Source organism: Schistocerca americana, chromosome 10 (genome assembly GCF_021461395.2).
Source record: "Schistocerca americana isolate TAMUIC-IGC-003095 chromosome 10, iqSchAmer2.1, whole genome shotgun sequence".
In the NCBI taxonomy this organism is placed as follows: domain Eukaryota; kingdom Metazoa; phylum Arthropoda; class Insecta; order Orthoptera; family Acrididae; genus Schistocerca; species Schistocerca americana.
In genome coordinates, this window is record NC_060128.1 from 150,873,904 (window position 1) to 150,897,839 (window position 23,936).

The following is a 23,936-nucleotide window of genomic DNA, read 5'->3' on the forward strand; positions in this document are numbered from 1 at the left end:
TGTTTAAGGAGGCTTCCCGTATCCACCTCGTCACGTGTTGGCCTGGGTTACTCATTCTGTAAATAAAAAAACCTTAGGTTTCAAGACATACTTTTATTGAATCTCTTATTTATTATGTCAGTGAACTTAAAAAAAAAATTTCAAGACATCAAAAGAATGCGATAACTGAATTAACAGTATTAGATGAGAAGTTTTGTAAGCAAAAATATTCTTAAATTGAATAAAAAATTTTAATGTTTATTTCCTCTCTCTTTAATTTTGGGCGTGTTAACCACTGACAGTTCTGATGGCTACTTTTATTTTCTGATTCGGCCGGACGCGGTGGTCTAGCGGTTCTAGGCGCTCAGTCCGGAACCGCGCGACTACTACGGTCGCAGGTTCGAATCCTGCCTCGGGCATGGATGTGTGTGATGTCCTTAGGTTAGTTAGGTTTAACTAGTTCTAAGTTCTAGGGGACTGATGACCACAGATGTTAAGTCCCATAGTGCTCAGAGCCATTTGAACCATTTTTTTTTTCTGATTAAAAAATGGCACTTTTAGAATATTCCCCCTCTTGTGGATGCCTAAGCAGCAGGTACTTACAATTGAACAGGGTGTCAACTACACAGGCACGCCTGTGTCCGCTGGATGTGGGTGGTGACGAGACTGGCTGTGTGTGTTCCAGACCGCTGGCCGCGCGCGTGCAGTGAGTGACAGAGAGAGAGCCAGCCAGCCAGAGAGGAGGCACCCCAGCAGCATGTGGCCCGCCCCCGCGCTCTCCGCCCTCGCCGCCTCCGCCTGCCTGGTGCTGATCGCCTCCAGGCACAGCAGCTTCGTCGACTCGGCGCCCGTCGACGAGCCGCCTCGTCAGCAGTCGCAGCCCCTCTCCGGTAAGCGCTGGACGCCTCTGCATGGGTTGGGTCAGCCTGTATACAGCGCGCGCCATCGCATTTCACTTCTTAACACTGCTACTCATAGCAACAAAGGAATGAACCCCCAGAAATACCAGGTGTGTGACATAAGGAGGAGACTGGCAACGCCGCGAGCGATCTGGCAACGCCGCAAGCAATCTGGCAACGCTGTCTCCTTCTACTTGGGCAGACCAATGTGTTCACCCCTTCCAGAAGCTTAAGCCAGGTCTACACATATTATTTTGTCGTCAGTCTTGTGTGCTCATGCAAAGTTGGCAACAAGACTGACGCAAATCATGCAGCTGCAGGGTGACGATTACCGAACTTGAAACGTGGGGCTTAGGGAAAGCAGGAAAGGTGTGAACGGGGCCTAATCACGTACCATCGGCTGCACAGAAGACACGTACACTTTATTTTTAAGAAACGAAATGCTCAACAATCATTTTTAAAAGATTTTGCAGCACTGGCAGCTGAAAGCCACCGAGCGAGGTGGCGCAGTGTTTAGACACTGGACTTGCATTCGGGAGGACGACGGTTCAATCCCGCGTCCGGCCATCCTGATTTAGGTTTTCCGTGATTTCCCTAAATCACTCCAGGCAAATGCCGGGATGGTTCCTCTGAAAGGGCACGGCCGACTTCCTTCCCCATCCTTCCCTAATCCGATGAGACCGATGACCACGCTGTCTGGTCTCCTTCCCCAAAACCAACCAACCAACCAGCTGAAAGCCTTCTTAGAGGAATTGCAAGTTGTTGTTGGCTGAAGGCCACAAAGAATCCTATACACAATCAATCGCTGAAGGCCTGATTAAGAAGATTGAAAACCACTCGTGGGCTGAAGGCCACAAGCAATTTCATAATACACAAGGGCTGAAAACCTGAATTACAAGTAAACAAGGCAGTTGCATGTTAAAATACTAAAACTTTTTCTAAAAAATCTTAACAAACTGTAACACGTTATAGTGACGGCTGAGGCCTCACTAAAACAGGATTGAAAATTATTTGTCAGCTGAAGGCAACAAGCAGTGTTATAAACAAATAACGGCTAAAGGCCGGAATTACAAGTGGGGAAGCCAATAACATGTGAAAACATTAAATTTTAAACAATTATGATAATTTGCCCAAATGAGCTGGAGTGATCCACAGACAGTGCTCCCTGAATCGACTTGAGGAAGGTGACTACAGCTGTGTAAGCGGTGAGACAGGCAGCCAAGAGTTGTACTCATGTAACAGGATGGCAACTCACACTATGGGTAGCTTAAGCGCCGACCGACCGACTAACCAATCCGCCTAACGTCCGATCACCGTTACAACGATGAAATATTTTCAGGCAAGGGCAAAGAGACAGACAGCACTACGTCTTCAGAAAACACCTGTGGTCGAAGGAAACACTAGAAACAAGGTAGGCCTCAAAAAAACATATGCACAGTACAATACACAAGGCTGTCGAACTACACGCCGTGTCGGACAGCATCAACACGACAAGGAAAGGTAAACTGCCAGAGAAGTACGCTAACCTCCACGGCAGGTAACTGGGGCGTTAATGGCTACAAGGCAGCAAATACCAGTGGTTGCACTTCACTCATAAGAATAATACTAAATCCAAACTAACACCAAGGAGTAGAAGGCGGCTAATAACTTCCGCCAACCTGACAGACTCCACTTGTTGCAGCTGGTCTTACTGACCCGGGGAGCAGCAACACACAAACCACAGCGAGATCTCAAACACTGGAGGTTTCAGTACTGGAAACAGTTCAAACGCCCTGGGTTGAGTCGTCGCCACAGTCCCTCAATCCAACAGTGCCTGCACGTCGCCAGCAGTCCAGGCCTGCCCACGCGCTACTCCATCTGAACCCAACTGCTGACAGCAGAATGCAGGCATCATTTAAATAACTGGACATTAAGAACCACACAAGATGGATTGGCGAAGACAATATCTGAAACAATACTAAACCTCACACACTGAAAAAGAAGAGTGAAATTATAATGAAATTGAGAGCTTCAGCTGCTTACAGGCGTTGATAAATATCGGGGACAGTTGAAAATGAGTGTGGTGATCAGGGGCACTACAAATATTAGTGTGTGGGCAGAAAGTTGAAAAGTTTGGGTCACAGGGACCGTACCAGTGATAAGTCCCTGTAGTCGCACTATCCTCTCTGTCCTCGGTGACTCAGTCGGATAGAGCGTCTGCCACATAAGCAGGAGGTCCCAGGTTCGAGTCCCAGTCGGGGCACACATTTTTCAACTGTCCCCGTTGATATTTATCAACGCCTGTAAGCAGCTAAAGGTCTGGATTGTAATTTCATTCTTCGTGAGCTGCAAATCAGCTGTACAGATACCACAACCAACGGTCGTCCCCACTCAAGTCAGGCATGGAAAAGATCCCAGTATAAATCGTCAACTGATAACTTATTGCCATGAGGGCACTTTGACCGGCGGACACACACACACACACACACACACACACACACACACACACACAGGTGAAATTTGGACTACTCGAATATCATGATATCATGGCCCATTCAACTAAAACTCGCTGAATGCGGTCCTTGACGTGGTCGTGCACTCTCGCGACCACATCCTTCCGTCGGACAGTGCATGTGTGTCGACAGCGGTCGTTGAGTACTGGCTGTCCGGCCCTCACTGCTGCTCCGTCCCAACTCAACTCCCCAGACACAGGACTACCCGGAAATACTAGAGGCCGCTCCAAAGATGGAACCACAGTACGCGCTATCGATAAGCGCTGCTGCTGCCACTCACGGACAGACAAGGCGGATAAACGTAGTGGCGCCAGTGAGCACACTAAGAAAACATGACACCACTATCGCTATTACAAGACCCCAAGCTATGAACGGCATCAACGCGAGCCGCACGCGCATCAGAACTGTATGAAATAAAATCGTCGTAACTTCTGAACGGTTTGCGTTAGCACGCTAAAGTGAACGGTTGGCCGCGGGGAATGGTGGGAACTAGTCTGCTCTGTATGGTTTGGTTTAGCGACGAAGTCCACTTTCATTTGGATGAGTTCGTCAATATGCAAAATTGGTGCATTTGCGGGACTGAGAATCTGCAGTTCCCGATCGACAACTCTCTTCACCCTCAACGAGTGACTGTGTTCAGTGCAATGTTCGGTCACGGAATTACCGCTGCGACAATCCTTGATGACAACAGTGACTACCGAGCGTTACATGAAGGTTTTGGAACATAATTTCATCCCCATGATCCAAAGTGGCCCTGATTTCGACAAGGTGTGGTTCATGCAAGACAGAGCTCAACCCCATGGAAGCAGGAGAGAGTTTGATGTCCTGGAGGAGCATACTGGCTCTGGTCATAGGCTTCGATTGAGCATGGGCCTCGACTGACCGCCATATTCTCTGGATCTGAACACAAGCGACTCTTTTTTGTGGGGTTGTATCAACGAAGGTGTACAGCAATAACTCCAAAACCGTTGCTGGGCGGAAAACAGCCATTCAAGAGGTCATCGACAGCATTGATAGTCGGACACTTCAGCGGGTCATGCAGAAATTCGCTGTTCGTCTGCGCCACATCATCGATAATGATGGCAGGCATATCGAACATGTCATAAACTAAATCCGAATATCTGCAGTGACGTTTACATGTTGAATCATGTGTTTGTATCCAGTTTAGGTTTTTTTCATATAGTTCAATAAATTGTCACCCTGTACGCTATTCATATTTCCACCTGGTCTTTTTCTCAGTCGTTCCAAAACAGTCATGGAGGAAGAACTGCAGGTGACGACGATTGCGCTATGTGCTCTTAAACTGAAGAAGAAAACAGTCCACACCCCATTCAAGATGTACCTGGGTTAGGTTACTGAACAGAGGGAATATTTACCACGTGAATTTTCTCCGAGAGCTACAGCGGGAACAAGATGATTGGTGCACCTATTTGCCTATGGTCTCAGAAAGTTATTGTAAACTGTTAACGCTTCTGACACCACACACTGAAAAAGGAGAGTGAAATTATAATGAAATCCAAACCTTTAGCTGCTTACAGGCGTTGATAAATATCAACAGGGGCATTTGAAAATGAGTATGGTGGGCAGGGGCACTACAACTGTAGTATCGAGGGAGGTGGCGCAGTGGTTAGCACACTGGACTCGCATTCGGGAGGACGACGGTTCAATCCCGCGTCCGGCCATCCTGATTTAGGTTTTCCGTGATTTCCCTAAATCGCTTCAGGCAAATGCCGGGATGGTTCCTTAGAAAGGGCACGGCCGATTTCCTTCCCCATCCTTCCCTAATCCGAGCTTGTGCTCCGTCTCTAATGACCTCGTTGTCGACGGGACGTTAAATACTAATCTCCTCCTCCTCCTCCTCCTCCTCCTCCTCACAAATGTAGTGTGTGGCCAGAAAAACGAAAAGTGTGGGTCTCACGGGGAGCGTGCCAGAGATACGTCCCTGCAGTCGCACTATCCTCTGTGCTCTCGGTGACTCAGTCGGATAGAGCGTCTGCCATGTAAGCAGGTCGTCTCGGCTTCGAGTCCCAGTCAGGCCGCACATTTTTGAACTTTCCCCGTTGATATTTATCAACACCTGTAAACAGCTAAAGGTCTGGATTTAATTATAATTTCATTTTTCGAGAGCTGCAAGATCACCAATGGTATCTGTACAGATACCAGCTTCATGTAGAAAAAGAAGAGTGTCATAAGGATGGCCTTCAGCCCCCGAGAGACACTAACCGCAATATTAAGCCTTTTAGTGACTGGCTGGCGCTACAAACACATTGAATTGCCTAACTTTGTTTGAGAGACGCAATAAGTAATTGTTACTGGCCATGAAAATTAAAAGTGATTTTTGTCACTTAAATACTTTTCATTCCAGCTAAAACCTCTAGCGTTACTGAGAGTAGAATGGCAGCAGAGCAGAGTTAGAGCGATAATAGTGACGTGGGTTTACAGGCATAGACTTGTCGGCAGTTTTGCGTGTACACAAAGCTCGAGCCCACCAGTCTTTTTCCGAATTTGTCAAACTTCATTCAGTTCATGCAAGACTGTCAAATTTCCAACCGCAAGTAACGCTTCATTTAACGAATCTGGCATGATCATGCAAGGATATATACATATATATGGATAGTGCTAATATTAATATTACTGAAATTTTTAGTTCTACACATGCAACTACATTTAGAGGTACATTTTTTTTGCCAGTTCTGAAACAGAAACTCTCCGTGGAATAGAAAAGACAATTTTTTTAAACTAGATTTAAAACTTGATCTGCTACTTTATTTTGTTGGGCAAATGATCAAAGATTTTTTTTGCTGAATAATGTACTCCTTTTTGAGCAACTGACAGCTTCGATAACGGATAGGAAAGGTCATTTTTCCCCTCTAGTGTTGTACGTACGAACATCACTGTTCTTCGCGAACTGAGATGGATTATTTATAACGAATTTCATTAACGAATATATGTACTCTGATGATGCACTTAAAATACCTAACTCCTTGAAAAGGTGCCTACATGACGTCCTTGGGTGAATACCACTAATTTCTCACTGATCTCTTTTGTGCAATCAATACTTTATGTCTAAGTGGTGAGTTACCCCAGAAAACTACTCCATAAGACATTATTGAGTGGAAATATGCAAAGTACGTTAGGAGGCTGATCTGTTTATTACCAAGACTAGCGATTGTACAAAGAGCGAAAGAAGCTGAACTTAGCTGTTTGAGAAGCTCAGTAATATGTTTCTTCCAGTTCAAGTTGTCATCAATGTGAACACCCAAAAATTTGGATAATCTACCGTGTTAACTGAGCCCTATTGATGTGCTACATCAATTATCGGTATGACTCTATTCGGTGTACAGTTTAAGCTCGATACACCCATCGCGTGGAGATGTGTTTGTGTTGTGTATTACGAGAATGGGACAGCGAAATTTAGAGCAATATTATGCAACCAAATTTTGTGTTAAACTTGAAAATTCTGTGAGTGTGGCCTTTGATAACTTGCAACAGCCCTGTTGGGGAACATTCCTTATCTGTAGCACAAGTTTATCGATGGCGCAAATCGTTTTTGAAAGGCCGAGAACACGTTGAAGATGAATCTCGCTCAGCGAGACCTTCAATTTCAAAAACCGACAAAACGTCAACGTGTGCGTGCTCTTTCGAGGTCAGACTGACGTTTAACAATTAAGATGATGGTTGACCTGTTAAAGACTTCCATCGTACATCAAATTTTGACCGAAGATTTGCACATGAGAGAGGTTTGTGACCAAATGGCCAAAATCGTGCCGAAAAACCTCAGGGCTGAGCAGAAAGACAATAGAAGAAACGTGTGTGTTTATATTCTTGAAAGGATTACCAACGACCACGAATAGGTCAGCAGTGTGGTCACAGGTGATGAATCCTGGATTTTTGAGGACGATCCTGAGACGAAGCGGCAAAGTGCGGAGTGGCGCACTGAGACTTCTACTCAACCGAAAAAGGTCGAATGAGCAAATAAAAGATCAAAGTAATGGTGATTTGACTTTTTGACAAGAGTATCGTGCATTAAGGATTTGTTAATCTAGGACAAACTGTCAGTGAAGTTTTTTACAGACATGTCACCTCAAACTGTCAGGAAAAGGATGAATCAAGTGGACTGGATATTGCAAAAGTTGATGCTGGAATCATGACAACCTCCAATGACACGCAGCCACTTTCAACAAGGAATTTTTGATCTCGAAAGGTACTCCTGTTGTTCCTCAACCCCCCCCCCCCATTCGTCAGATCTGAGTGCCTGACACATTTTTCTTTTCCCGAAATTGAAAAGTGGGTTAAACAGACGTCATTTTGGGACTCTGGAGAACATTCAAAAGACTGACCATACCAGTTGAAGCGTTTCAGTGCTGCTGCCAAGACTGGGAACGACGGCTCCGCCGGTGTATAGCTGTCGAATGCAAATACTTTGAAGGGGACAATGTTGCTGTTTGAAAAAAGTAAGAGCTTTGGCAGGCAGAAAATAAGCCTCTCTACTTTTCTCACACACCTCGTGCACTGCACAACACAATTAAGTATCACTTTTTCGAAACCCGGTAATTGTATCCCATTGTGACATAGAAGATTCAAATTTGCTTCAAAGGTGACTGAGAACTTCCTCTGTAATGTTCCATACACGTGGCGCTGTGCGAAGCTCACAGTGGCTCCGCGATGTTTTAAACAGCGAGGTGTCTACACTCGCGCAATAAACAAGGCAGAGCCTAGAAGTTCAGCTGTGTAAGGTGACTTGGTGATGTTACATTGCAACAAATTTCACCACAATTCTACCCAACTCCACCACGGACGTGAGACACCGTGGGACCGTAGTCACACCCCCTCTTATGCACATTTCGCCCCTTCTTGACGCATCTGCAATGGAGGTCAGCGAAACGTCACCCGGCGTTAAAATTCCTATGAGTGGCTGAGAAAGACATTTCAGACTCACCACCGCTCATAACTGACTCGAAAAGTCATGAAAAGTTCTGGTATAGAGGGCGTCAATGATACCACACTACCCTATGAAGTGAAGTGTCGATTTCCACACATTTCGTAATCGAAACTGATATGTTGCAATGCAAAAGCAGCACAACGACGTTCTTGACATGCTTCGACTGTGCTGAAACCCCTCGGACGATGCAGCCCTGTCTGTAGACAGAGAATCTGTGACACAGTCCCAAGCGCCTGCCAGCAGGCAATCCCCCGACATCCCTATTATTCTGCATGCCTGCTGAAAGCGGTTCGGCGGCGCCCTCAGCATTGCTATTCCACGACCCTATACACCACTGTGGCGTTCGCCTAGCGACGGGAGCTTTTAGAACGAGTCCGGTGACCGGTGTCCTGGTGGATGCTGGAGTCCTTCCATTGTGGATCCGACGTGCACAACTGCTCGCCCGTTATGTTGCACACACTCGTAGTTCTCCTGAGCATCCGAATTACCATCTCTTTTTCCCACCGGTGGCAGTTCATCTCCCGCAGTGTCGGCCCAGGTCAGGGCCCACGATTGCAGTTCACACGCGATCCCTTCTCTCCAAACTCAAGTCTTTCCCCTTACCAACTCTACTCAAGTCCCACTTACGTACAGCTCCATGCTGTACACCTCGGGCAAAGCTTTGTCTGGACCTTTTGCATGGCCCTAAGGACTCAGTTAACCCCGCCGCTCTCCGCTATCTCTCGATTCTTGACGTGTTCCGGGACTCTGAAGTTGTTTGCACTGATGGCTCGATGGCTGATGGTCACGTCGGCTTCACCTATGTCCACAGAGGCCATATTGAAGAGAATTCATTGCCAGCTGGCTACAGTGTATTCACTGCAAAGCTTGTGTCCATATCTCGTGCACTTTTGTACTCCTGTTCCTGGTCTGACTCCATAAGCATCTTACAAGCTATCAACCAGTGCTACCCTGGCCATTTTTTGGTAGCGAACATCCAGGAGTCCATCTATGCCCTGAAATGGGACAGTCCTTCAGTGGTGTTTGTGTGGACCCCAGGATACGTCTGAATCCCAGGCAACGAACTTGCTAACAGGCTGGCCCAACAGGCTACGCGGAGATGTGCGTCTGTGAAACTGACCTGCATTCTGTCTTACGCCGCAAGGATTTTCGTCTTTGGGAGACAGAGTGATATAACAGTATGCACAACAAATTTCCTATCATTAAGGTGGCTGCAAATGTGTGGAAGTCTTGCCTGCGGGCTTCTCACAGGCAATCAGTTGTTCTTTGTCGGCTCGACATTGGCCATACGTGGCTAACGCATGGTTACCTTCTCCATCGCGAGGACCCACCTCGGTTTCGCTGTGGCTCCTGAATGACAATCGCCCACCTCTTGCTGGACTGCCCACTTTTAACCGCTCTAAGGCGGGTTTTCAACTTTCCCTGCACTTTACCTTCAGTGTTGGGCGACAATGCCTCAAGAGCCGCGTTAGTCATACAATTTGTTCGTGAGGGTGAGTTTTATCATTTGATCTTAGTTCTATCGCATGGCCTTTGTCCGTCTGTGTCCTCCACCCTAGGGCTTTTAGGGTGGAGGTTTTAATGTGTTGCAGAATGGTCAGCCAGCCATGGCAATCTGCTTTCTTGTTTTTAATCTCTTCTCCCCGTTTCTTGCGTTTCTCTGTAGTTTTCTTGTCATGTTTTGTCCATTATGGTGTTTGTTGTCCTCCTTGTTCTTCCTTTCTCCTTTTACTGTGCCCTATGTCTTCCTTGTTTTCTTCTTTCCCTTGGGTAATTGTTCTATTGGGAACAAGGGACCGATGACCTCGCAGTTTGGTCTCCCCCCCCCCCCCCCATTTTAAATCAACCAACCAACCAACAGCTGCATAGCCCACTTACAAGCACATAGGCATTCTTCAGGGGTTCACTCCACACATTTTAGATAGATCAGCTGTGGTGGACGCGTGGTAATGTGTCAGTGTCACCCGCCACCCACCCCAACCCATCCCCCCCTCCCCTCCTCACCTCCCCACCCCTCCTCACCTCACCTGACCCCTCACCTCCCCTCACCTCCCCACCCCACCTCCCCTCCCCACCTCCCCCCTCCACTCCCCACCTCCCCTCCCCTCCCCACCTCCCCTCTCCTCCCCTCCCCACCTTCCCTCCCCTCCCCCTCCCCTCCCCACCTTCCCTCCCCTCCCCATCCATGATTACGCCACAGGAAGACAGAAAACAGACGGCTGAAAAAGCATAACCACAATTTGCTCCTCTAGATCATGTTCAAAATTAGTCGAAAAAACTGCTGTCGCACATTCAGTGAAGTAGTTGACCTGTGATGTCCTCCGAGAGTGAGTGAACTGTCCTGTGGGTGTCAGCAGTGCCAAAGGTTGTCACGGACCTCGACCTGTTGCTGTTCGCACTTGCCAACTGTCTTTTCCGACTGCGAAATCTGTGGGAATCAACGCCCCAAGGAATAAGGTCGTCTCATTGACGTCCTTGACGCCACCCCTCCTGAGGCCTTTTCGTGTGAATTCTGAGCAGCGCTGTTTTTCGTTTCAGCACTGGGTGTCGCGGTTCTGACCTCCATTGCAGAGGCGTCAAAAGAAGGGGTGAAATGTGTGTAAGAGGGCGTGTGATGGCATTCCCCCACGGTGGCGTTCGGCAGAATTGTGCTGAAGTTTGGCGCCACTGTGACATCATTAACTCACCGTACACCTCACATGAACTTCCAAGCTGTGGCCTTTTTCTCGCACGTGTCGACACCTTTCTGTTCGAAACGTTGCCGAACCCGGGGTTGGTTCAAATGGCTCTGAGCCCTATGGGACTTAACTTCTGAGGTCATCACTGTAACTCAGAACTACTCAAACCAAACTAACCTAAGGACATCACACACACCCATGCTCGAGGCAGGATTCGAACCTCCGACCGTAGCCGTCACGCGGTTCCAAACTGAAGCGCCTAGAGCCGCTCGGCCACATCGGCCGGCGAACCCGATGTTGGCGTCCCACTGCGTCACGTTTCTGCAACGTTACACAAGAATGTTGTAAGCACATTTGAGCCAAATTTCAGACTTCTACGTAGCAATGAGAACTCTGAAGAAGTTACGCTTTAATTCGGACCCGCAATGTATTTTGTACTTGAAAGTAGGCTGTTAAATTGCAAAGTTCAATATTTAATTTACTACTTTACAATTCATTTTGACGCACTGTTCTCGCAGAGTTGCTGAAATTAAGTATCGGCTACAAATAGCTTAGTTGTCTTTGGCGTTGGGCTGAGAATCGTCCAGGTGGTCATCTTTGAGATCTAGGTGAGCCAACCAATCAGGTCACAGTCCGCCTGCAGGGAACACTGCGTCATGGGTTTCAGTGGGCACACTTGTGCTCTACCGTGTTCATGAAACAGTGCTTTCCGCGAGTTCCTGGACGCTGGTGTGATGTAGCATGGAGTGCACACTGTACTAAGAATTCGTCAGTCGCTCACGTCGTAATGATGATACACGCTTAACACTCTTCTTGATCCACGTCACTAAGATGCTGCAACTGTCACGTGCTGCACTGATGTCTCCCATCCGGTTACCGTGTCTTTGTCAGGCGAGTATGTTGGGAGCCTCGATACGAATCTACTTCCCCCCCCCTCCCCCCCATAAGTCTGACTGATTTGATTCGGTTCGCCCCGATTTCTTCTCCTGTGCCAACTTTTCACCCCAGAATAGCACTTGCATACTATGTCCTCAGTTACTTGCTACACTACTGGCCATTAAAATTGCTACACCACGACGATGACGTGCTACAGACGCGAAATTCAATCGACAGCAAGAAGATGCTGTGATCTGCAGATGATTAGCTTTTCAGAGCATTCACACAAGGTTAGCGCCGGTGGCGACACCAACAACGTGCTAACATGAGGAAAGTTTCCAACCGATTTCTCATACACAAACAGCAGTTGACCGGCGTTGCCTGGTGAAACGTTGTTGTGATGCCTCGTGTAAGGAGGAGAAATGCGTACCATCACGTTTCTGACTTTGATAAGGGTCGCATTGTAGCCTATCGCGACTGCGGTTTATCGTATCGCGACATTGCTGCTCGCGTCGGTGGAGGTCCAATGACTGTTAGCACAATATGGAATCGGTGGGTTCAGGAGGGTAATACGGAACGCCGTGCTGGATCGCAACGGCCTCGTATCACTAGCAGTGGAGATGACAGGCATGTTACCCGCATGGCTGTAACGGATCGTGCAGCCACGTCTCGAGCCCTGAGTCAACAGATGGGGACGTTTGCAAGAGAACAACCATCTGCACGAACAGTTCGACGACGTTTCCAGCAGCATGGACTATCAGCTCGGAGACCACGGCTGCGGTTACCCTTGACGCTGCATCACAGACAGTAGCGCCTGCAATGGTGTACTCGACGACGAACCTGGGTGCACGAATGGCAAAACGTCATTTTTTCTGATGAATCCAGGTTCCGTTTACAGCATCATGATTGTCGCATCCGTGTTTGGCGACATCGCGGTGAACGCACATTGGAAGCGTGTATTCGTCATCGCCATACTGGCGCATCACCCGGCGTGATGGTATGGGGTGTTCATTGGTTACACGCGTCGGTCACCTCTTGTTCGCACTGACGGCACTTTGAACAGTGGACTTTACATCAGATTTGTTACGACCTGTGGCTCTACCCTTCATTCGATCCCTGCGAAACCCTACATTTCGGCAGGATAATGCACGACCGCATGTTGCAGGTCCTGTACGGGCCTTTCTAAATACAGAAAATGTTCCGACTGCGGCCCTGGCCAGCACATTCTCCAGATCTCTAACCAACTGAAAACGTCTGGGCAACGGTGGCCAAGCAACTGGCTCGTCACAATACGCCAGTCAGTACTCTTGATGAACTGCGGTATCGTGTTGAAGCTCTACCTGTACACGCCGTCCAAGCTCTATTTGACTCAATGCCCAGGCGTATCAAGGCCGTTATTACGGCCAGAGGTGGTTGTTCTGGGTACTGATTTCTCAGGATCTATGCACCCAAATTGCGTGAAAATGTAATCACATGTCAGTTCTTTTTGAACTTCGTTCTTTCGTCCATCAACTGAAGAATTTCTTCTGTTATATATTTCCACTGAATACTCGTTTATCATCTGCATTTCTTCTTGGTGTAGCAGTTTTAATGGCCAACAGTGTAGATGTATCCCAGTCTCCGTCTTCCTCTACAGTTTTTACCCTCTACAGCTCTCTGCAACATCGTGTAAGTTACTCCGTGATGTACGGCGTCAGAACTGCCTCTCTTGTGCCTATTTCTTTCTTAAGTCAAAGTGATCGTCATCTAACACATCCTCGGATTTCCTTTCTTTTCTTTCGTCCATTATTCTTGTCAGAAACTTGGATGCATGGAGTTTTTAAGCTGATTTTGCGATAATTGTCGCACTTGCCAGCTCATTTGCAATCTTGGGAACTGTGTTGCTGACGTTTTTCCGAAAGTTACATGGTATATCGCCAAACAAATACATTCTACATACCAACGTGAACAATCGTTTTGTTTCACTTTCCTCAATGATTTTAGAAATTCTGATAGAGTGGTATCTATTCCTTACGCCTTCTTTGATTTAAAGTGTTCCAAGGCTCTTCTAAATTCTAATTCTGATTCCCTATCCACTTCTTTTTCTTCCTCTATAAAGTCATCAGATAAGCTCTGCCGCATTACCTGTTTATTTCGTTCCTAACTGACTTGTATTTATGTAAACTTGAAATTTCCCCCAACGTTTTTGAACTTCGTTCTTTCGTCCATCAACTGAAGAATTTCTGCTGTTACTTGCTATTAGTGCACCTAAGTGGTTATACAATAAGTTTAGTCAAACTCCTTATCATTAAACCTTTTGTAAATACTTTACAATTTATATGGTTTGTATTTCCTTCGATTCTGATACGTTTTGACTGTAAGTGCCACGTGTTTTTTGGGCAACAGTAATGCATATGTTATTCTGATCCACTTGCTTTTCTGAGACCAGTTATATGAATTGAAACATTCTTTACACTCATTCTGCTACACAAGCGCTTTTCTATATAAAAGAATTAAGCCGACTTGCGCTCTATAGTTAGGTCAACCATGAGTTCATCTGGTTTGTGTTATTTTGCTACCACGAACTGGTGGAATTTTTCGATTTTCTCATTGCAAGTTACATAAACAACAGTAGTAATGACTACAAGCATTATACTACTTATCTGAGTTCATATTTTTTAGTACATAAAGTGGGTTATTGTGCTGACCAATATCACTGACATGCACTGCTTTGTTCTATAGAAAATTTGTTTCTTCGATGTTTTATAATAGCAATTCGTGTGACTAGGGCCTTCCGTCGTGTAGACAGTTCGCCGGGTGCAAGTCTTTCGATTTGATGCCACTTCGGTGACTTGCGCGGCGTTGGGGATTAAATGATGATGATTAGGACAACACAACAGCCAGACCCTGAGCGGAGAAAATCTCCGACCCAGCCGGGAATCGAACGCGGGCCCTCAGGATTGACATTCTGTCGCGCTGACCACTCAGCTACCGGCGGCGGACTCGATGTTTTATAACTGAGTGTTATTGAGGAAAGTGGTTCCATGTACACATCCGCACTGCACCTGTCTACAAGCCACATTGTTTAACACACTTTTGTGATTGGTGAGATATCTGGTACAATTGGTCATATCCACTTAAATTCATTTTTCCTTTTGCTGTGCCACTGCAGATGTCTGCGCTATAAAAAGTTAGAATTTACTGCCTACGTAATTTCCTACAAACTTTGTGGACACATCACGTTGCTAAAATTGAATGATGGGTCAAAATATGACGGGGAATATATGACAGGGAATATTTTTCCATTTGGGACATATTAACACTTACTTTCATAGATAATCCAAATCGCGTAGAAACAGAGCAGTAAGAATAACACGAGGGTTGCCCAATAAATAGCTGCGCAAAATCTTTCTTCTCGGAATGTATTTGTTCTTAAGAGTTAGAATTTGTTAGCAATGTCAACATTGTTTTGACAGTACTATTTCTCTACATTGTCTCCATCACGTGGTGTGTCTTACACAAGCGTCGTGTAAGGGGATGTATCCTCTCTTTGCAAAACTATTGTCCTGCCCTCTTCGTCATGTTTTCATTGTATGAATTATGCTATTAACATCTTCAAAAGTTTGCCCGATGAAGAGATTCCTTAAGTGCCCCAAACAAATGGAAAATGTCACACCTGTGCCCCATGGTGGATGCCATAGTGATGTTTAGCTCAGTTTCGGGATGTGTCCCCGGGTTCTGAGACTATCCAGAAACAAATTTAGAAAGGATCAGACGTACCGTTCTGTTCCGCCTCAGAAGTTCCAATGCCGTCTGTTATAAAAGGACGGCTAATAATGCGTTTTCGGTTGGGATTAGGTACCAAAAAAATTTTATTTCTTGTATTACTTTCCATTCATTGAACATGATGCTTTCACTTTATTTTGCATTTCTGTAGAACATCTGTGACTAACCGTACATTTCTTTCCTAATGTCAATATTCTTTCCATGGCCTCGGGGCCTATCATGTAGAGGTGAAATCTCATTTGGACGATTAACTCTAATTTCGTCAGAGGTTAGAGGTCAGCTGTGGAATCCGCACAATAATAACGAGAGATAATGCTGGAAGCTGAAGTAATGAATTAAAATTTGTGCCACGGTCAGGAGTCAAAACCGGGTCGTCTTGCATACTAAGCAGAAATGCTGACCATTAAACCACCGCAGAACTATAGTCAACATTGCTGCACGAACTACCCAAGTCGAATGCCGCCCTCCCCCCCCCCCCTCCCCCCACCCTCACCCCCAAACTTCAATGCATATCTCCACATTTCCCCCACAAATTGTCACTATTGCCAGGGCTCTGCGGCATTGGAATAGCACCCAAGCGTTGGACGTAATGGGGAAGTCCTGTACCACAGGTGACAGTATCGATCTTATCTGCTGACACCGTTACAGCGTGTATTTAAAGCAAACCTCATTTTCATCCTCATAGTGGCATCACTAGCACCACTCTCATGCCATTGGCGCAAAATTGGAATATGCAGCGTGTTTCAGATGTGTAAACACGCCTATCAATTTTCATTAATGTCGCACAACTCTTCCCCGGTCTTACGATACTTTTTCCGTCAGGGTATACAGGGTGTTACAAAAAGGTACGGCCAAACTTTCAGGAAACATTCATCACACACAAATAAAGAAAAGATGTTACGTGGACATGTGTCCGGAAACGCTTAATTTCCATGTTAGAGCTCATTTTAGTTTCGTCCACCTACGCTCAATGGAGCACGTTATCATGATTTCATACGGGATACTCTACCTGTGCTGCTAGAACATGTGCCTTTACAAGTACGACACAACATGTGGTTCATGCACGATGGAGCTCCTGCACATTTTAGTCGAAGTGTTCGTACGCTTCTCAACAACAGATTCGGTGACAGATGAATTGGTAGAGGCGGACCAATTCCATGGCCTCCACGCTCTCCTGACCTCAACCCTCTTGACTTTCATTTATGGGGGCATTTGAAAGCTCTTGTCTACGCAACCCCGGTACACAATGTAGAGACTCTTCGTGCTCGCATTGTGGACGGCTGTGATACAATACGCCATTCTCCAGGGCTGCATCAGCGCATCAGGGATTCCATGTGACGGAGGGTGGATGCATGTATCCTCGCTAACGGAGGACATTTTGAACATTTCCTGTAACAAACTGTTTGAAGTCACGCTGGTACGTACTGTTGCTGTGTGTTTCCATTCCATGATTAATGTGATTGGAAGAGAAGTAATAAAATGAGCTCTAACATGGAAAGTAAGCGTTTCGGGACACATGTCTACATAAGATATTTTCTTTCTTTGTGTGTGAGGAATGTTTCCAGAAAGTTTGGCCGTACCTTTTTGTAACACCCTGTATGTTTTCTGAGAACGTATATGTCGAGAATGGCGTAATGACTTGTAACACTTCAGAGAGAGCTTGACGGCGCTGTCCTTCTCAAGATTAACAAATAAATAAATAAATAAGTACACAAAAATACAACAGTTTTCTAAAACCAATTATTTCTGTTTCAGGTGCAGAAACAGCCGAAGATCAACCGCAAGCGGTAAGTACAGCCACTTGGATTTCAGACTCAGATTTCGAGAGAAAACTTGTAGACGGTAATACGATTCTGTTCAACAGAGTTTGCTTCATTGCAGTGGACTGTCTGGGGTGGACGTGTGCTGACAAATGTTGTCAACACTGCTGAGGCCTGTGTACATGGAACAGGACGATTTTGTTTTGCTATAGACTAGCGAGTGTGGGAGCAAAAATAATAAGATATTACTGGATAACGCATTTTGTATTTAATGTAACATAAAATAAGATCATCTTCAGAATAGTTTCAAGCCGATGTGTTGCATTTGTCTCAAAGTTAGACGTATTTCTGAAGGCGTTTAACTTCAAGTGTTGCACCACGTGGAGCGTTTTTCCTCGACACAAGTCCGCCGGGCGGATTCGTGCCGGGCACCAGGCGCTCCTTCCCGCTCCGGAAAGCCGTGCGTTAGACCGAACGGCTAACCGGGCGGGCAGTATAGAAGTTGATTCGTGTATCGGGTGGGGAGCCATCAGGCGTTAGAGTGTTTGCCAAACACTATGAGGAGACACGTTACGTAGCGTGAGATGCTGGCAGGTCGTTTCAGAAATTTCAGAAACCACGGCGGACGCGACGTATGGCGTGCTGCTTCGTTAAAAGCCTTCTTCGTGAGATTTAACACATAAAATCCAGTGTCAGATTCCGAGCCACGGAAGCGTATAATCTCCGACAAGTGCTGGGCACTCACAGAATGAAGTTCCCAGTCAGACTGCGACCACGAAGCACCGTACAGGCAGCTCCAAGAAAAAGCTGAAATTTTTTGGGACCTTGCGTTTATAGGAATCCTACTCACACTGACTTGTATTTGCAGGCTGCCTGTCGTCACAATCCAGCTCAACGTAAGAGTATCTGTCATCTCGGACTCTGAGAGTTCGTCAGCCAATTGAGCCGATCTCGAAGTCAAATTTCTTCAGAATGTTTGTAGTGAAACACAGATCAAACGTGATGATAAAACCGAGGTGGCATAAAAGTCTTGTGTGTTTTTTTCCTTACCCAGAGAGCATTACGAACAGGGCTGGTTGTATTTTGTGGAAATATGACGTGAAGTGTGTGTTCCGATCACCATCTAAGATCCAGGGCCCTTTTACATTCCGTATATCATGATCTCGGTCTGAGGAAGGCGGATGTCTACTGTACTCAGCTGCCGAGAATTCTTCCGGGATGTATGGCCGTGGTCCATGGAACTCTTCCGTCCCTGACATTTCGTCCAAAGAAACGGTGGGCATCTACATCTACATACATACTCCGCAATCCACCATACGGTGCGTGGCGGAGGGCACCTCGTACCACAACTAGCATCTTCTCTCCCTGTTCCACTCCCAAACAGAACGAGGGAAAAATGACTGCCTATATGCGTCTGTACGAGCCCTAATCTCTCTTATCTTTGTGGTCTTTCAGCGAAATGTAAGTTGGCGGCAGTAAAATTGTACTGCAGTCAGCCTCAAATACTGGTTCTCTAAATTTCCTCAGTAGCGATTCATGAAAAGAACGCCTCCTTTCCTCTAGAGACTCCCACCTGAGTTCCTGAAGCATTTCCGTAACACTCGCGTGATGATCAAACCTACCAGTAACAAATCTAGCAGCCCGCCTCTGAATTGCTTCTATGTCCTCCCTCAATCCGACCTGATAGGGGTCCCAAACGCTCGAGCAATACTCAGGAATAGGTCGTATTAGTGTTTTATAAGCGGTCTCCTTTACAGATGAACCACATCTTCCCCAATATTCAACCAATGAACCGAAGACGACTATCCGCCTTCCCCACAACTGCCATTACATGCTTGTCCCACTTCATATCGCTCTTCAATGTTACGCCCAAATATTTAATCGACGTGACTGTGTCAAGCGCTAAATTACTAATGGAGTATTCAAACATTACGGGATTCTTTTTCCCATTCATCTGTATTAATTTACATTTATCTGTATTTAGAGTTTGCTGCCATTCGTTACACCAGTCACAAATCCTGTCCAAGTCATCTTGCATCCTCCTACAGTCACTCAACGAGGACACCTTCCCGTACACCACAGCATCATCAGCAAACAGCAGCACATTGCTATCCACCCTATCCAAAAGATCATTTATGTAGATAGAAAACAACACCGGACCTACCACACTTCGCTGGGGTTCTCCAGATGATACCCTCACCTCCGATGAACACTCACCAACGAGGAAAACGTACTCGGTTCTTTTACTTAAGAAGTCTTCTAGTCACTCACATACTTGGGAACCAATCCCATATGCTCGTACCTTAGTTAGGAGTCTGCAGTGGGGCACCGAGTCAAACGCTTTCCGGAAGTCAAGGAATATAGCATCCGTCTGATACCCTTCATCCATGGTTCGCAAGATATCATGTGAAAAAAGGGCGAGTTGCGTTTCGCAGGAGCGATGCTTTCTAAAGCCGTGCTGATGCATGGACAGCAACTTCTCTGTCTCAAGGAAATTCATTATATTCGAACTGAGAATATGTTCGAGAATCCTGCAACAAACCGATGTTAAGGATATTGGTCTGTAATTCTGAGGATCCGTCCGTCTACCCTTCTTATATACAGGCGTCACCTGCGCTTCTTTCCAGTCGCTCGGGACTTTACGTCGTGCAAGAGATTGGCGATAAATGCAAGCTAAGTAAGGAGCCAATGCAGTAGAGTACTCTCTGTAAAACCGAATTGGAATCCCATCAGCACATGGCGATTTATTTTTTTTAACCCATTCAGCTGCTTCACAACCCCAGGGACGTCTATCACTATGTCCTCCATACGGGAATCTGTACGAGACTCAAACGGTGGTATGTTTGTACGATCCTCCTGCGTGAAAGATTTCTCAAATGCTAAATGCGGAGGCCATCCTGGTTGTGCTGAGTCTTGCCGACTGACGAGTTGGACTTTTTTTTCGTTTATTGGATTTCGATTCCCCCCAAAGGGCAGCTACTCTTCAGCCTACAGAACTTTTAAAACATAAGAAGATAACAAACAATAAAAGCAGGCGATAAAACGGTGACGTAAATTCCAAGCCGGCGGAAAATTGTGGAAGGTTAACATATAAAAGAAATGGTGGGCGATGATAATAAAATACACAGAAAGCAGAGAGGGAAAATAATAGACAGACAATTAAAAAAACACGACGACAGTCTGGTTTCTGTTCGCAAGAGATATAAAAATCACACCCAGCGACAGTACGATGTCCTTTCGCAAAACTTAGGAAAAGACGCACAACACTTAAGACTCACATGAAATACTGCACTAAAAAGTCGGCAAGAAGATGACACACCACAGGGAAGGGCAGATGAGGGAGGAACCTGGACAGATGAGGGAAAAAAAGGGGGCAGGAGAGGAAAACGAAAGAGGGGGGGGGGGGGGAGCTGACGAAGGGAGAGGACTCAGAAAGGGTGAGAATGGCAGACGCGAGAGGGAATGGGGAAAGGCAGAGGAAGGAAACGCAAAAGCGCTCGGGCCTAAATACCGTGGGAAGTGGGCGTGGTCTGGATTTCACGTGATAGCAGAGATAAACTTTCTCAAGAATAAAATATAACTATCGATCGTAGTACGTCAAAGATAAAAACTACTCATCGATTCTGTAGCGCCACTGTCCAAACGTCGGTGAGTTTCATAGCTTCTACTTTTCTGTTAAAATTATCCCCATGTCTATATATTTCGATGGCTTCTCTATATAGCCGTGGATAATAGTTCGTCATAGTACATAAAACTTCAGTTTCCGAAAGTTTTACCACGTGAGCACCCGACTGAAGAGTGTGTTCCACCGCGGCTGACTTGTCTGTTTTCCCTAGTCGGCAAAGACTTTTATGTTCCTTCAACCATATATTCACAATTCTCTTTGTAGTTTCAATGTAGAACGCCGGCCGGTGTGGCCGAGCGGTTCTAGGCGCTTCAGTCTGGAACCGCACGACCGCTACGGTCGCAGGTTCGAATCCTGCCTCGGGCATGGATGTGTGTGAAGCCCTTAGGTTAGTTCGGTTTAAGTAGTTCTACGTTCTAGGGGACTGATGACCTCAGATGTTAAGTCCCATAGTGCTCAGAGCCATTTGAACCATTCAATGTAGACCCTACCACATGTACACGGAATCTTGTATAGACCACTTGCAGACAGAGGGGGATGTTTATCCTTAACGGAACGAAGTTGTTAGCCTATTTTCTTAGTTGGTCCGAAAATCGGTCGAACGTTATGTTTCCTTATCTCTAACGTACTATGATCGATAATTATATTTTATCCTTGACAAGGTTTATCTCTGCTATCACGTGAAATCCAGACCACGCCCACTTTCCACGGTATGTAGGCACAACCAGGAGCATCCCCGAAAATGCCCAACGTAGCTTTGGACGAAACGTCAGGGATAGAAGAGTTCCACGGACCACGGCCGTACAACCCGGAAGAATTCTGGACAGCTGAAACATCCGGTCGTGAAAGACTTCAATGTATGTCTACTGTGTTCCTTGTAGTTCTGGCATGTCATGTATTGGTGAGACTATCAGGACTGTGGAGGACAGATGTATTAAGCATAAGCGGCACACACGCTTTCAACAGCCGAGCAAACCCGCCACTGCAGAACATTATCTTGGCACCGGTCATCCTATGGGATATAATGACACGGAGATTGTGGCAGAAACTTCTAGCTATTGTGATGGTGAGGAAGCTGTGAAATTAAATTAGCAAGTAACCTTATAAACAGAGTTGGAGCTTTTTCTTTAAATTCTGTATGGAATCCTACTCTCCCCCTCGTTCAAAAACGGAGGGACAGAGTTTGTGCTACCTCATCCATTGATTATTAATTTCACTACCACTAACTTCTGATGTCGGTCGTTTTCTGACGTCGGTCGTTTTCTGACGTCGGTCGTTTTCTGACGTCGGTCGTTTTCTGACGTCGGTCGTTTTCTGACGTCGGTCGTTTTCTGACGTCGGTCGTTTTCTGACGTCGGTCGTTTTCTGACGTCGGTCGTTTTCTGACGTCGGTCGTTTTCTGACGTCGGTCGTTTTCTGACGTCGGTCGTTTTCTGACGTCGGTCGTTTTCTGACGTCGGTCGTTTTCTGATGTCGGTCGTTCCTGTAAGTTATTTGAACAGCTACAGTGCTCCCCTTGGCAAGTATTGGCGCACTAAAGGTATACGGAGAGGTCCTCCTTCCAAGCCTTATTGAAGAACGTGATTCCAAAGTTCGAATTAACTGGCGATTTGGAAATTTCTCCTGGGAGACACCAAAGGTTAATTGCGGCACTGGTTTTTCAAGACATTGCTGTTGTCATGACAATGTGCCATCTTCAAGCAGTGCAGGCCAACCGAATATTCCTTCGCCCAGCATTCAAAAAGTGCTGCGGACAGTTGTGAAATGGTATCTGTAGTGTTGTTCCATGCTGTAGTGGTTGCAATGCTTTTTATTCGTTATTTCTCCTCCATGTGTCCCTACAAATTGAGTCCACAAAGTTCCACTGCCCTACGGTTATTAGTTTTTCATGCAGGCCCTCTCAAACAGAGATAATTTAATTATAACACACTGTATTCTCTCTATACGTCAACACGTCGCTTCCACGTACCTGTAACATATCTGCTGTCCCGGTTGAAATTACACTAGCACTTTCTAATTTGTTCAGCCTCTTTAATAACAGATTCCCGGTATGTAGAAGCGTGGAACAGAATGTTTATTTCATGAAAAAGAATTTTGCGTTCGTTTGTGATACTATGCTCAGCAACTGCCGATTTTCCTACTTGACGATTTTTAATAGAACTGTTCGTGCTCTGATGTATTAGGTAGGTGCATCAGTTCGTAGAGTCTTTGTTTTTGTTGTTGTTATTCTGTTTGCTATCGGTTTATTTATCGGTTGTCATTTTTTATTTGTAGTTCACTGTTGCTACTTGAGTTTACGTAATGTCATTTGGGGATAGTGACTGGAGCTGTGTGAACGCTATAAAATAGGGTGCCAAGTGGAGAAATTGGAACATTGCCGACATACTCTGGGGTTTGATTTCAATAGAGGGGTGATAGGAGCAGCGGTCACCACAGAAACATATGCGCGTGTATAGGGATAATACCATTGAACAGAGCATAGCGAGAACATTGTTTTCTCGTATTAAGAAGGATCGTTTTGACATTAGTGACTCCACACATCCAGCAAGACGTTCGGGACTTGATGAAGATCGTTTAAACGCATCAATTCACAATGATCCATGTCAGCGTATTAGAGAATTGACAAATGTCACGAACTGTGATCATTGCACCGTCGTGCGACATTTGCATACACTGGGGAAAGTTCAAAATTCCGGTGTGTGGGTGCCGCACACTCTAAGCCAAAATCCCAAAAATTAGGGGCTGGCCATACGACCGTCTCTGCTTGCTCGTCAGCAAATGAATGCCCAAAGAAAGCAGCAGCTCCTTGTAGAAAGACCTGCGCGCATCAACAGAAGATAATGTTATGCATCTGTTGGAACAGAGAATTACTTCGCCGACATGTAACCATCACTGCCGACATTTATTGTCAACAACTGAG

At 46.0% G+C, this 23,936-nt stretch overlaps 1 protein-coding gene across 2 annotated transcripts in view; it reads left to right on the forward strand.

Annotated features, from left to right (window-relative positions):
• The first annotated feature begins 667 nt into the window (after positions 1–667).
• Positions 668–23,936, forward strand: part of LOC124552606 — a 288,912-nt gene continuing 265,643 nt past the window's right edge. For both annotated transcript variants that reach the window (XM_047126930.1, XM_047126931.1), the window contains exons 1-2: positions 668–869; positions 17,387–17,418. In XM_047126930.1, coding sequence (XP_046982886.1) covers positions 737–869; positions 17,387–17,418 — 165 coding nt within the window. In that variant the 5' untranslated portion in view covers positions 668–736. The remainder of the gene's footprint in view (positions 870–17,386; positions 17,419–23,936) is intronic.